The 14,006-nt window shown below is 42.0% G+C and overlaps 1 protein-coding gene across 1 annotated transcript in view; it reads right to left on the bottom strand.

Moving 5' to 3' along the window:
* Positions 1 to 5,256: 5,256 nt before the first annotated feature.
* The window catches only part of FBXO15 (F-box protein 15), a 96,298-nt gene continuing 87,548 nt past the window's right edge, over positions 5,257 to 14,006 (bottom strand). The window contains exon 10 of the mRNA XM_064294404.1: positions 5,257 to 7,859. Coding sequence (XP_064150474.1) covers positions 7,848 to 7,859 — 12 coding nt within the window. The 3' untranslated portion in view covers positions 5,257 to 7,847. The remainder of the gene's footprint in view (positions 7,860 to 14,006) is intronic.

Raw genomic sequence — 14,006 nt, 5'->3', positions numbered from 1 at the left:
AGCAATCTGCTTCCCTAAGGATTATAGCCTAGGAAACCCCATGGGGCAGTTCTCTTCTGTCACATGGTGTCACTAGAAGTGGGAATTGACTGGACAGCACACAACAAAAACATATCTATGCTATGTCTATATGTCTATGTCTGGAACCCTTGGGTGGCACCAATGTTCAGGTAATTGACTACTGACCAAGGTTGGTGTTTGAACCAACCCAGGAGGTGCCTGGGAAGACAGGTCTGGTGACCTGCCTCCAAAAGGTCACAGCCTTGAAAAGCATACAGAGCAGTTCTACCCTGCATACATGAGGTTGCTATGAGTTGGAATCCACTGGATGGCACCTCCTTGTAGATATTAGTCCTTAAAACTAAAACCAAGCCCATTGCCATCAAGTCGATTCCGACTCATAGCAACCCTATAGGACAGAGTAGAACTGCCCCATAGGGTTTCCAAGGAGCGCCTGGTGGATTCAAACTGCTGACTTCTTGGTAGCAGCCATAGCTCTTAACCACAATGCCATCAGCGTTGTTTAATAGTCAGAGAGTCTATGAACAATGCCAGTTGCTGTTGAGAAAGAGAAGAGTAACAACTACCCTTCCACCATGCTCTCTGTAACAAGCCTCCGCTTCCTGCCCTGCTTCATCAGCTCCTAGTGCCCTGGTCCTTTGGTTCTCTACCAGACCCAGACAGTGCAAGACCTGGGGAGTGTTCAGGAGTGTGCAAGACACGACCACACTGGAAAACACAGGGGACTGCCAGTAGTGTTCTAAAAACATGTAACCCAGCCCTTCCTTTTCTCCCTTCCCAGGAAGGCAACTTTCTCTACGCTCCAGGGTGAATAAAAGAAGGTCTGGCCTGATCTACTCTTTCTCTGCTCATGGAGAACAAGCCCTTGCCACCACCAGGAGCTTCTCGTGAGTTTGTTCTCTCGTATCTTCAAGCTCATCTGGAACCTTGAGGTGAGGACTACCCCACAGGCTAATACCTGTCCTCCACTTGAGACCAGAGGTAATGAGACAGGGAAGAGATCCGGCTGGCTAAATTAAATAAGGGCTACATTTCAAGGCCCTGTGTGCCTGACTGGCTATAATTAAATAGTCTCTGATCTAAACCTAAGTGCAGACAGCCATATAACTTTTGCTGCTGGCACCCAAAAACTACTTGTGATTAACAAACTAGATAAGGGGCTATATTTCAAGGCCTTGTGTGCTTGACCAACTATAAATTACTGATAATCCTTCTGAGTTGTTTTTTAAGACCTCACCAGGTGCAGAGCATGTGCAGTAAAGATCAGTGTGGCCTATGAATGACCTTCCGCATGAGACACACATGAACAGGGACCCCTAGCCAGGGCTCGAACCAAGATCTAGAGGCATCACTCATGCACAACATCCCAGAATAAGTCCTGTTCAACATCCCGGCAACCTTTGTTACTCCGTGTTGGTTCCAGCAACCTCTGCAAGGAAGTCCATCTTGAATTCTAACTGTGCATGCATTTGATTTTCATAATCCCTCCCCTTCTCAAAATCTCCACCCACCTAAAGAATAAAGATAATGCCTTTTTCCCACCTAAAAACTTTTATAAGCCCTAGGGGATCCTTTGTCCTGAGAGAGACTGGAGGCTAGCGTACGTGGAAACTCCTCTCCCTCAAGAGCCTTTTACTCTGTCCGTAATAAACCTTTGTTCTTGGGGAATCTCTGAGCCTTTCCTGGTCATTCTTGGTCAGAAGAAGGTAAGAACCTAAGCAGGGCTTAGTCTCGAGCTGGGAAGCTCTGCCCTGTAACAGTAATAAGGTGTTAGAAAAGGTCTCTCTTCCCCTTCCACCCTATACCTGCAGCCATAATGACATGAACACCCCAAACTGTGTTGGGAGAGGCAAATTTTGTTACTGAGGATAAAGGAAAACTACAGTGTAAAAGTGACACTTGGCCTTATAAGGAAAAGACACTAAATACAGGCTTCTTTGGATCTCCTCACCCAACAGACACACACACACACATATACACACACACACACACACACTCTACCAAAGTCACTCACCTATGCTCAGCTTTTTGCACAGGTATATAAAGACCTCTGTTACCTAGTCTAAGTCCAAAAACTTCATAGCCACCTCCGCTGTGAAAACCCAACATCCTCAAGGTTTCATTCAATGGACACTTCCCAACACCAAGGACATCGAGCGTGTGGGCCTCAGTTCAAGGTGGCATTGATGTCTGTGGGTACCCAGGTATCCAATCTCAGCAGTGGCCTGCAGGGACAGGGGTGGAGGTAATGGAGATGGAGGATGGATGGGCCCCAATGCTGTAGGCAGCTCTGAATACAAACCCTTCAAAGGGAGTTTCCTCTTCTGTATTTTCAGCCAAGAACAGTTTCTGCCAGACCATTTATTAGTCAACTCTTACGTGAGCACATCTCCTTTGGAGATGGCAAACCCAAAACACAATGAGGAAAGCATATTTCCCTAATTAGTGTGTACAGTTTTTGCCCTAGTGTCAAATGATTCCTATTGTGCTGAGGCCTAAGGGATCGCCTGAGAGCTATGCTTCACCCTAAAGTTTAGAGGCTGCCATACACCCTGGAGAAGGACTGTAGATTAGATTAAAGCTCCTTCTATAGAGTGCACCCTCTGAGATAGGGCTCAGGGTTGGGAGAGAGTAGCGTATCCTTCCCCTTCTCACCTCTAGAGCACATTCTATTTTGTGATACAGGCTTGAGAGTAAATATTAGCAAGACTCAACTTCAACTTGATTTCAACTCATGGTGACCCCATGTGACAGAGTAGAACTTCCCCATAGAGTTTTCTAAGCTGTGATCTTTACAGGAGCAGATTGCTAAGTCTTTCTCCCACGGAGCCACTGGGTGGGTTAGAACCAGCAACCTTTCGTTTAGCAGCCAAGTGCTTAACCATTGCACCACCAGGGCAACTGCAAGTGGCAGAAGAAGAAGAATGTTCCCAAAGACAGAAACCAGACCTTGGAGTTGAAGGCCCTGAGTGTCATACAATACTCTATCATTATCGGTCACGTGACCTTTAGCTGCATCGTTCTTTAAAGTGGGAACAGCAATGCTCTTGTCCAGAGATATTGTGAGCATGAGCTGAGATGACTGCATGATATGAAAGCATTGATGGTGCTGGGCACACAACATGGACTCGATAAACATTGGTTTCCTTCCATCTTACCAATGAAGCACTACAATCGGGTTAATAATAAGAACACAGTATTCCAAAGTTTGCACAGTCATCTTCAAGAGCAAGTTGCTGTAAAATCGTCAAAAGGAACAAAGGGGTAATCTTTGACTCCCAGGTAATTTAGAACAGATTGGAAAAAAAGTATTAGGCGCATTTTCAAAAACATCAGATGTGTCAGAAATGGGTGAAAACACTCTGTGCTCCCAGATTGTCGACTTTAGTTCCACTTCTAATTGTTCTAATAACTCATTTTTATAGGGAGATCAAGTCATATTGAAGGAAATGGTATCCTGTTAATGTCTCATTACTAACAATTCCATTATTCTAGAAATTGAGGTATAAGGCAGAATTGAATGGGTTCAAAAAAGATACAACTTCCACTGTATCATTTGGCTGAAAGTGTTCTGGCCACAAAATGCCCATAATTACTGTAATTCTCTTCCTGGTTTGAGTCTGAAATCACAGCGCCAACAGTCCTGTAGTGACAAAGGCCCCTTGAACAGCCAAAAATGTTTAGACCAGGCTTGTAGGTCTCCTTCGAAAGCAAGTATGTGGAACGCAGCCACAGTATTTCTGAGTGAAGCCACGTTCATCTGTTCTCATTCGGGTGGGAACGTTCCGGTCTCTGTTGTTTTGATTGCAGCATTGTCCACCAGGCTGGGTTTATGATTAATTCGTTTGTTTTTTTTTTAAAATGACTAGCACTCTTTCCAGATTGCAGTTGGAAATCCACCCCTAGAACAGCCTTGAAAGTGATTTGGCTCAAAGTTGGGGGGGAGGGGAGGAGTAGAGGTTGTGTATTTTGTCCTTCTATTCAGCAAGATTCCAGCAGGATGCATTTAATATCCTGTCAGCCTTTGTGGTTTCTCAAGGGCCCTGAGAGTGGCAAGGGAGGAGAGACAAAATCAGTCACTAAAGAGACAGGCCAGCCTGAGTCCCAGGTGGGCAGTTGGACGTAGGACTTTTACAGAAAGTACATCCCAGACACCTACTCAGCCCATTCCCCTCCTTTAGAGCCACCTCCTCCCAGCATCTTTGTTAAAGGGTAGGCCCACACCCAGCATTGAACCAGAGGGAACACTGACCCCAGGTGAACTCATAGGATTTTTTTCTACCTTGAGAATTTGATCTAAAAAGAACCCCCACACACACCTGGGTTGTCTTGGGCATCACTATTTATGCTCTTGTAGAGGCGGGGATTCACCTCATGTCTGAAAGCTACTTGCTTCCCAATATTATGCAGAGGCAAGAACAAAAAAGCCTGTAGAGAAGCCAGTCCAAGGAATAATACAAAGTAGATACAAAGCAGATGCCCCACAGAAATGAAGGCTCCTGGGGCCTGAGAGGCAAGGAGAAGGCCCAAGACATGTACCACTTTCCAAGGTCGTGGGGCCCATTTCCACTTCTCATAACTGGTGCTAGGAGACTCCATTATGTCCTTACCCCTACTTGTCTCCAAAACTGGGTAACTGTGAAACCTTAGGTTTCAAAACCGAGGGCTCCACTGCCCATACCTCACCCCCATTATGGTATAACTCAGGGGTCTCAGGGGCAATGGAAGGAAGTATCCCCACTGTGGTTCTCAAATGGCCCTCATGAGTTCCTTGGACAGCTTAGGGTACAACTGAGCTAAGACTGGAATCACAAATCCATTTTTCTTCTTTTAATTGGATGATCTTTCACTCTCTTAAAATATATTTCTCTCTTTAAATTGCTTATTCTGGTAATAGTGAAGTACAACATCGGACTCAAAACACATGAGTTTGACCCTCGGCTTTATTATTTCCTGGCTGGGTGTGATGGGTGCATTATTTTATTTACCGGACTTCTAATTCCTCTTAAAAAAAAAAAAAAAGGAGTCCTGGTGGCACGGTGGTTAAGCACTTGGCTGCTAACGGAAAGGTAGGCAGTTTGAACCCACCAGCCACTTTGTAGGAGAAAGACGTGGCAGTCTGCTTCCATAAAAATTTAGAGCCTCTGGAAGCCCTATGAGGCAGTTCTGCTCTGTTCCATAGGGTCACTGTGAGTCGGAATTGACTCAATGGCAATGGTTTTGGTTTACCTTCCATGCAAAGACTGGTGGTGCAGTGGTTAAGCACTCGGCTCCTAACCAAAAGGTCGGTGGTTCAAACCCACGAGTTCCTCCACGAGAGAAAGATGTGGCAGTCTGCTTTCATAAAGATTTACAGCCTTGGAAATCATGAGGCAATTTTACTCTTTTCTATAGGGTCACTGAGCCAGGCTCAACTTGACAGCAATGGGGCTTTTAACTTTTGTACAAGTTACCTGCTTAATAAATGTTAGTTCCTTTCTTCCCAGCTAAGATAACATAGCTGCTTCTCTAAGTCTTACAGCACTTGGTCCAAACTCCTTATGGCATTTATCTGGCTCTGCCTCGGATTTTTATTTTTGAGGAACACGTTACATCTTTCCATCTGGATTATTATGTCCTTGGGAGAACAAATGGTTTTATTTCACTACAATTTTCCTGTAGTTCAGTACAAAATGGTGTCCAATAAATGTTTGTGGAGTAGATGAATTTGATGAATAAACAAATAGCCCAGAAAGTAAAAGTGAAGCTCCCATACTTTTCCATATTTTTCTACTTGAACTGCTGATTTCTAAGTCTTAGAAATTCCTGATGGAATTTGCTAGTAAGCAATCATACATAACAGAAGTTCAGAAAGTGAGGGTAATTTATTTTTACCAAGACTAATAATTTTGGGGACAATTCAGAAAATTATGTTTCAGGTTGACTTATGAACCATTTCCAATGGGAAAAAAATAGTTCTGAAATTCTCTTTTACAGAAACTCTAAGTTTTTAACTCAGATGAGTATATGACACAATTATCAGGATAACGAGTCCTGGCAGTAGGACACCACAGCTCTGAGGGCAGCATAAGGTCCAAGCCTCTCCCCAGCCTCTCCCTGTCCACGCAGAGGGGCCTGAATGAGTACTTGGTGTGGTGAAGGTTCTGTGATGGACCATCTCTCTCTGCATAGAGCACTTTCAAGCAATTCTTCTGCTCTTCTGCTCATCTCAGTGAAATTGCCCACATCAATTTTGCACCTTGCACGATAATAAACGGCTTGTTTATCTGGAGTATTTTCCATCACACAACAGAGGGGCATGTTAGGTTTCACTTAAAATCAAGTGAGAAAAATCTTAGATGGTGGGTAAATGCAGGTTCTTCTAAGAGCTAGGAAGAGTCTTGATGCTGCATCTTCTATAAAAAGTGTTAGTCAAATGGAGTGTTGTCCTTTAGTTACCCCTGTGCACACACACGCTATAACCCAGCCGTGGAGGAGAGTTGTACAGCTTAACTTCACTGTGCAAAGAGGGGTGTCGAACATGGCTCCAGCTAAAGTAACTCCCTGACCAGCAGTATTTCTGCAAATACGTTATGGTAAATATAAACTCTTCTACACCTAGACATGCAAGCTCTCATCCCACGGATACAAAACAATACAGGAGCTAAGGGCACTCAATGATAACTTCCTTAATAAAGGGTGCTTAATTTAAATCAGCAAACTCGTAAGCACCTGCTAGGTATAACGTCGAGGGAAGCACCCAGGAGAAAATAAAGATGAGGAAGTCACAGCCCCTACCCACAAGGAGCTTGTTAAGCAACAGGAACATGGGCCTCCTGGATCACCACCAGCACAGGGTAGACGGAGGCTGCGAGGTACAGGAGGAAGCGTGGTGAGAGCAGAGGAAGGAGGCGTCACCTTCAGAGGACAGGGTGGTCCTTGGAGGATTGTCGGGATGCTGAATGCAAAGTGACAGCCAAGGTAAGGAGCCAGCACCATAGGGCTGTGTCAGCCAGTACTGAAAGGAGGAGGAGGAAGTTGTAGGAGGTGAGGCTGGACATGAAAACTAGAGGCTGGCCATTTCAAAGGAATAATCCACAGACATAATTCATAATGATACACTGCCCAGCACAAACACATGGAAAGGAGAGCTGTTAGTTGAGCATCTATTATGGCCCACATACTATGGTCCTCATTTAATCCTCATTTGAATCCCGTGAGAAATGTGCTATCCTTAGACAGATGATGTTTTACAAATGACAAACGTGAGACCCAGGAAGTTAAATCACATATACAAGGTTACTCAACTCATGAGCGGCAGCTCGTAGAATTGAAGCTACATTGAGCAAATGCCAACTGCACGTAACCGTAGTACTAGCCTGCCTCCATGCTGAAGATCACTTTACAAGTAAATGAAAACAAAACTTGAAAGACCAGTGGTGATTTCTCCCAAAAGAGACAAAAACTCTTTAACTTTTTATGGTTATCTAATCTCTATCACTCTTAAGTTTTTCTTTATTCTGTTCTGTGTACTACCACTACACTGAAACCTCAAAATAAACAGTTATCCAAAAATAAATAAGTAAACAAAATAATCTTTGTGAAAACTTAGGTAGAAAATGTTTGGTGAGGAGACCAGATGACGTTTTTCAATACCATCATGTTGTCTTTTCTCTCAAATAATGTATATACTTACTTCTCTTCTCCAAAGGGTCAGCATGTCTTCTGTTTCACACACACACACACACATGCACATGCGCACACACACACAACTATCCACACTACTTCTCACAATCTTTTCTCTTTTCCGTCATTAGTACAGTAGAGGTCTCCATGTTTTCATTTTCTTATCTTGCCTCCTGTAAAGAAACAAGAGGCATTGTGCCAAATTATGACACAGATCACCCCAAACTCCACCATATAAATAGCAGTTGTAAAATATATTTTAAGAAATGTGGTCTCATTGAAAATATGCCTCCTAAAATTCTCAGTGCACTAATCACAGAGCTCAGAGAGACTCAGAAGCCATACAACTCTGTCATATCAATGCAGTGCCAGCCACAGATCCCCTTGCCTGGGTGAGTAAGGCTGTGGAGCCTCTCTTCCCTCCCGCCCCCTATAGACATGGGTAGATGGGCTTGCCACGTCCAAGTCACACAGTAGAGGCAGCACTGGAAGCCCACATAATAAAAACATAGAACAACAGTACAATCCTCTTGTGCGTGGGGTCACTACAAGTTGGGGGCTGACTCAATGGCAGCTAATGCCACCTCATCAGCCACCATTCTGGTATCACTGAAAAACTGTAGTAAAAGTTTAGAGAAGAACTCACCCAATATTCTACACAGAAACAGGTACACACAACTGCTCTTGAATGTTCAGCTCCTAGCCCGGTACCCAGCCGTCAATGGGGCATAAAGAGTTCTACTGCCCTGCCTGTTGCTTCTTGTCTTCCCACCCCCCATCTATCCTGACTTCCACCATTCCACCTGGAAGAGGAAAGGAACGGGTGGGAAGTGAGCCCCTACTGTGCACAGACACAGGTGAGGTGCCATAGGCACATGATATCACTTATTCATTCCTCTGGATGATCAAAGAAATGAGAAATGTGACCAAAATCACATTTCTGGTAAGTGCTGGGTCACAACTGGAATTTGGATTTGTATAACACCAAAGTACAGATGCTTTCCACAGCAGCCTCCTAATTTTATACGCCTGTAATGTCCTATGGGGTCGCTCGATGGCAACGGGTTTTTTTTTTTTTTAATGTACTGTTTTTCTAAACTCAGATTTTTAAAGTGACTATTTCAATATATCCAATAGATAAAGCGAAAGTGCATAGATCAGAAGTTGGAGCGGCGCGGAAGATAGTTTCCTTTGGAGTCTAAAGCCCCACTCTATTGTTGCTGTTGTTGTTGCGTACTGTCTGAGTCTATTTCGACTCAAAGACCACGTGTGACAGAGTAGAACTGTCCCATAGGGTTTCCTAGGCTGTTATCTATACAGGAACAGACCACCAGGTCTTTTCTCACGTGGAACTGCTGATAGGTTCAAACTGCCGACCTTTAGGTTAGCAGCCAGGTGCTTAACCACTGTGCCACCAGGATACTCCCCTGTCCACCAGTGCCTTTTAATCTGACTCCTACCCTTGCCAAGTGCACCTTGGTCCCAGCTCCCAGGATCCACTTCTCCCCACACCCAGCCCTGCAGTACTTTCTCTTTCTCATGGCTGCCATCTTGCAGGTCCTGGCCACCAAACACAAATACTGGAGCTTCCTTCTCCCTATTCCCCATTACGGCTAATCAAAATCAAGATAGAAATTACAAGAGTCCAGGTTTTCATTTATGAAACATTTTTATCTTCCCCAAACATTTGACCACGGGAGACACCGTTTTATTCTTTCTAGGTTCTGTAGGGTCCTCTGATTCACACTGACCAAATGATGGTTAGCACCCAGAGGCAAGTCAAAGACTAAAATGAGGACATAGGATAACAGAGTTATAAATGCAAAGCCTTCGGACTGTCCTTCACTATCCAATACATCTATTTGCTTTTCAAATATTGAAGAGCAATTATCTCCTTGACCTGCATAACAACACAAGAGTGCTAAGGAAGTTGCCAAGAGTGGTAAAACAGACACTGGTATGATCAGAAATAAAAGCCATTAATATATTACCCAGGAAACTAAGATGGGTCATGGTAGCAAACTAATAACTGATTTTCATCTACTTGTTCATTAAATAAATTCCGCTTTTATTGAGCATTTATTGTGTGGCACACATGGTGGTTTATCACTACTCCAGGGGGAAACAAGAGGCCCAAATATCTTATCGGCCTCCAATCTTCAGCATCATCCTTCAACCCATAGTTGGACTGAACCTCCCAGCTATATCCCAAAACAGAGGCAGCAAACAACTTTTCTGGGATGACAAACACCCCAGTTCTGTGTCAATTTATACTGTACTTGCAGTAGGACACATTGATGGACTAAAGGGGGAAGTTTTGGGAGCTTTGTTGTTGTTAGGTGCCATTGAGTCAGTTCTGACTCATGTTGTTGTTGTTAGGTGCCGTCGAGTCGGTTCCAACTCGTAGCGACCCTATGCACAACAGAATGAAACACTGCCCAGAATGAAAAAATGTCCTTCTCCAGGGACTAATCTTTCCTGACAACATGTCCAAAGTAGGTAAGATGCAGTCTCGCCATCCTTGATTCTAAGGACCATTCTGGTTGTACTTCTTCCAAGACAGATTTGTTTGTTCTTTTGGCAGCCCACGGTATATTCAATATTCTTCGCCAACACCACAATTCAAAGGCTTCAATTCTCTTCAGTCTTCCTTATTCATTGCCCAGCTTTCACACGCATATGATGTGATTAAAAATACCATGGCTTGGGTCAGGCGCACCTTGGTCTTCAAGGTGACGTCTTTGCTCTTCAACACTTTAAAGAGGTCCTTTGCAGCACATTTCCCCAATGCAATGCATCTTTTGACTTCTTGACTGCTGCTTCCAGAGCTGTTGATTGTGGACCCAAGTAAAATGAAATCCTTGACAACTTCAATCTTTTCTGCATTTATCATGATGTTGCTCATTGGTCCAGCTGTGAGGATTTTTGTTTTCTTTGTGTTGAGGTGTAATCCATACTGAAGGCTGTGGTCTTTGATCTTCACTAGTAAGTGCTTCAAGTCCTCTTCACTTTCAGCAAGCAAGGTTGTGTCATCTGCATAATGCAGGTTGTTAATGAGTCTTCCTCCAATCCTGATGCCCCGTTCTTCTTCATATAGTCCAGCTTCTCAGATTATTTGCTCAGCATACAGATTGAATAGGTATGGTGAAAGAATACGACCCTGACGCACACCTTTCCTGACTTTAAACCAATCAGTATCCCCTTGTTCTGTCTGAACAATTTGCCTCTTGATCTATGTAAAGGTTCCTCATGAGCACAATTAAGTTCCAACTCACAACAACCCTATTTACAACAGAAGGAAACACTGCTTGGTCCTGCACCATCCTCACAATTGTTGCTATGCTTGAGCCCATCTTTGCAGCCACTGTGTCAATCCATCTGGCCAAGGGTCTTCTTTTCCACTAACCCTCTACTTTACCAAGCATGATGTCATTCTCTAGGGACTGGTCCCTCCTGATAACACGTCCAAAGTACGTAAGATGAAGTCTTGCCATCCTCACTTCCAAGGGGCACTCTGGCTGTACTCCTTCCAAGACAAATTTTTTGGTTCTTCTGGCAGTCCATGATACATTCAATATTCTTCGCCAACACCATAATTCAAAAGCATCAATTCTTCAGTCACCTTTATTCCCACCTCATGGGAATCAGCTTTGTGCTGTTGGTGATTCACATTATCTCTCATGAAATTAGACAGCTTCTGATGCTACTACCACTTATATTTCACAGTTTCTATGCTCCATTTCCTGGTCAATACTTAGAAATGTCAGATTTTTACATTTTTTCCAGTTGAAGCATGTGATTGGGACCTCACTTGGATTTTTAAGCTTATCTGATGACTAGTGCTGGTGATTATTGTCCATATGTCTAGTGCCCATCTATCTATATATAGCTCCTCCTCCTCTTTCTATTGAGTTTCTGTTCTTTAGCCTATTTCTTTAAAGGAGTTTTGTTTTTATATAAATTCTGGATACCAATAATTTATCAGCTATATGTTTTTCAATTACCTCTCAATTTGTGACTTTTCTTCTCACTTTATTTACATATGGAAGTTTTTGTTTAAATGCATTAAATTTAATACACATTTTCTTCCATGGCTTGCTTTTTTAGGTCTGAAATTTTTTTGAGTTTAGATGGTCTCTGATATTTTCATCTCAAATTCAAATTTTGGCTTATGTCTTTAGTCTATCTGGAATTTTGTTGTATGGTGTGAAGTTGTTATTGTTGTTTTCTCCCAAGTAGATTCCAACTCATAGAGACCCTACATGACAGAGAAAAACTGCCCCATAGGGCTTCCTGGGCTGTAACCTTTAGGGGAGTAGATCTCCAGGTCTTTTCTCCTGCCGAGTTGCTGGTAGGCTACAACCACGGACCTTTTGGTTAGCAGCCTAGAGCTTAAGCATTGCACCACCAGGGCTTCTTATAGTGTGAAGCAGGGGGTCTAATTTCAATGTATTGTATATCAGATTGTCCCAGACCATTTATTGAATAGTTCATTATTTCCCAAATGATTTATAATGCCACCCTGCTATAAATTGTTTTCATTAGACATGATTTTGTTTCTGAGTTCTCAGTTTTGTTTGTTTATAAACCAGTGTTTTCCCCCTTGAGCTAATTTCACACTATCTTAATTACTATAGCTACATGATAAGTCTTAAAAGCAAGTGCTACCACCAAGTTCTTCAGAATTGTCTTCTCCATTTCTAGTCTTGTAGTTTTCCATATTTTTTTGTAATTAGCTTGTGAAATGGAAAAACCTTTGCAATTATGATTGCAAGGGCATTGAATTTGTAGATTAATTTAGTGGGAACTGAGGTTGTTAGAGTAAGTCTTCTTATCTCATATGATAACTTTCTCCACTTACTTAGGATTTTGTTCATGTCTTCTGAGAAAGTTGTAACTTTTCTCCATGAAGGTCTTACATGGCCTTTTTGGGGTTTTTTCCCAAGTACCATAGAGTTGGTTGGTTTTGTTTGTTTTTCTTTTTTTGACAATCATAAATAATATGTTTTTTAATTAAATATTCTGATTGTTGTTTTTTTAAAGAACTAAATTGATTTTCACAGACATATTTTTATTCAGAAGTCTTGCAAAACTCTGTTATTCTAATAACTTGTCAATAGGTTAGTTGGGGATTTTGATATAGAAAATCCTGTCATTTGCACATAGCAGTTTGGTTACTTCCTTCTGGTCCTTATTAATTTTTGCCTCTTTTTCTAATCTTAATACACTTCCCAGGACTACGTTCCCAAGTTATTTACACAAAGTCCACAAACAGTCAAAATGAAAGCATTTAGGAATGCATGCTTAGATTATAATCTACCCACCGCCGTCTAGCCAATTGCAACTCATAGCAACCCCATAGGGTTTCCAAGACTATAAATCTCTAAGAAAGCAGACTGCCACATCTTTCTCCCAAGGAGCCACTGGTGGTTTCGAACAGCTGAACTTTCAGTTAGCAGTCGATCACTTTAACCACTGAGCCAGGTCTCCTTTAGATTATAACAGTGTGAAGAAAAATAAGGGTATAATTCATACAAAATCTAGGACAGTGGCTACCTTCAGGGAAAAGAGAAGGGGGTTGTAATTGAGAAAGAGGACATGGAGGCTTTGGGGATGATGGCAAAATGATGTTTCTTGCCTTGGGTAAGGGTTATGCATGTTTCTGAATTATAATAATTCACTAATCCATACATTTTTGTCTTATGAAATTTTTCTGTATGTTTATATTTTACAATTTTAAAAGGTTTTTTTTTTTTTAAGATTTGTAAATGAACTGGGGAGCATGCCTGTTTTCATATGCTCTAGAACAGCTTGTAAAATACTGGTATTATATGATTCTTGAATATAAGGAAAAACCAGCTTCAAACTCTTTAAGTTGGTGATTTTTTTTTAATTTATGGGTTTTGATTACTGACTCAATTTTTTTAATGGTTAGATTTCATTCACGAGTTCCATTTCTTATTGAATCAATTTCTCTAAGTTATATTTTTCTAAGAAAGCATTCATTTTGTTTACATTTTTTCATTTTATTGGAACAGAGTTGTTCATGATATTCTCTTATATTTTGTCTCTGCCATTTTTTCACGAATAATATTGCTTGCATCTATTCACTTGAGAGTGATTTTTATTCTCCTATCTGGACTTTGTTTTGCACTTTTTTAATTTCTTGCAAAGACGGTGCATTAGTTTTATAATCCATAAAAATCTAATAAATCTATTTCAGTGTTTGGAGGGAAAAAATAAGCCCTCTGGGAATTCCTTCATAATGTGAAGAAACACTTTGTGAGGTGAAAAATCTCACCCTAATGAATCAAGTTAAT

This window comes from Loxodonta africana, chromosome 11, assembly GCF_030014295.1.
Source record: "Loxodonta africana isolate mLoxAfr1 chromosome 11, mLoxAfr1.hap2, whole genome shotgun sequence".
NCBI lineage: Eukaryota > Metazoa > Chordata > Mammalia > Proboscidea > Elephantidae > Loxodonta > Loxodonta africana.
The sequence above is the reverse complement of the archived record's forward strand: the minus strand, read 5'-3'. Positions and strand labels throughout refer to the sequence as shown.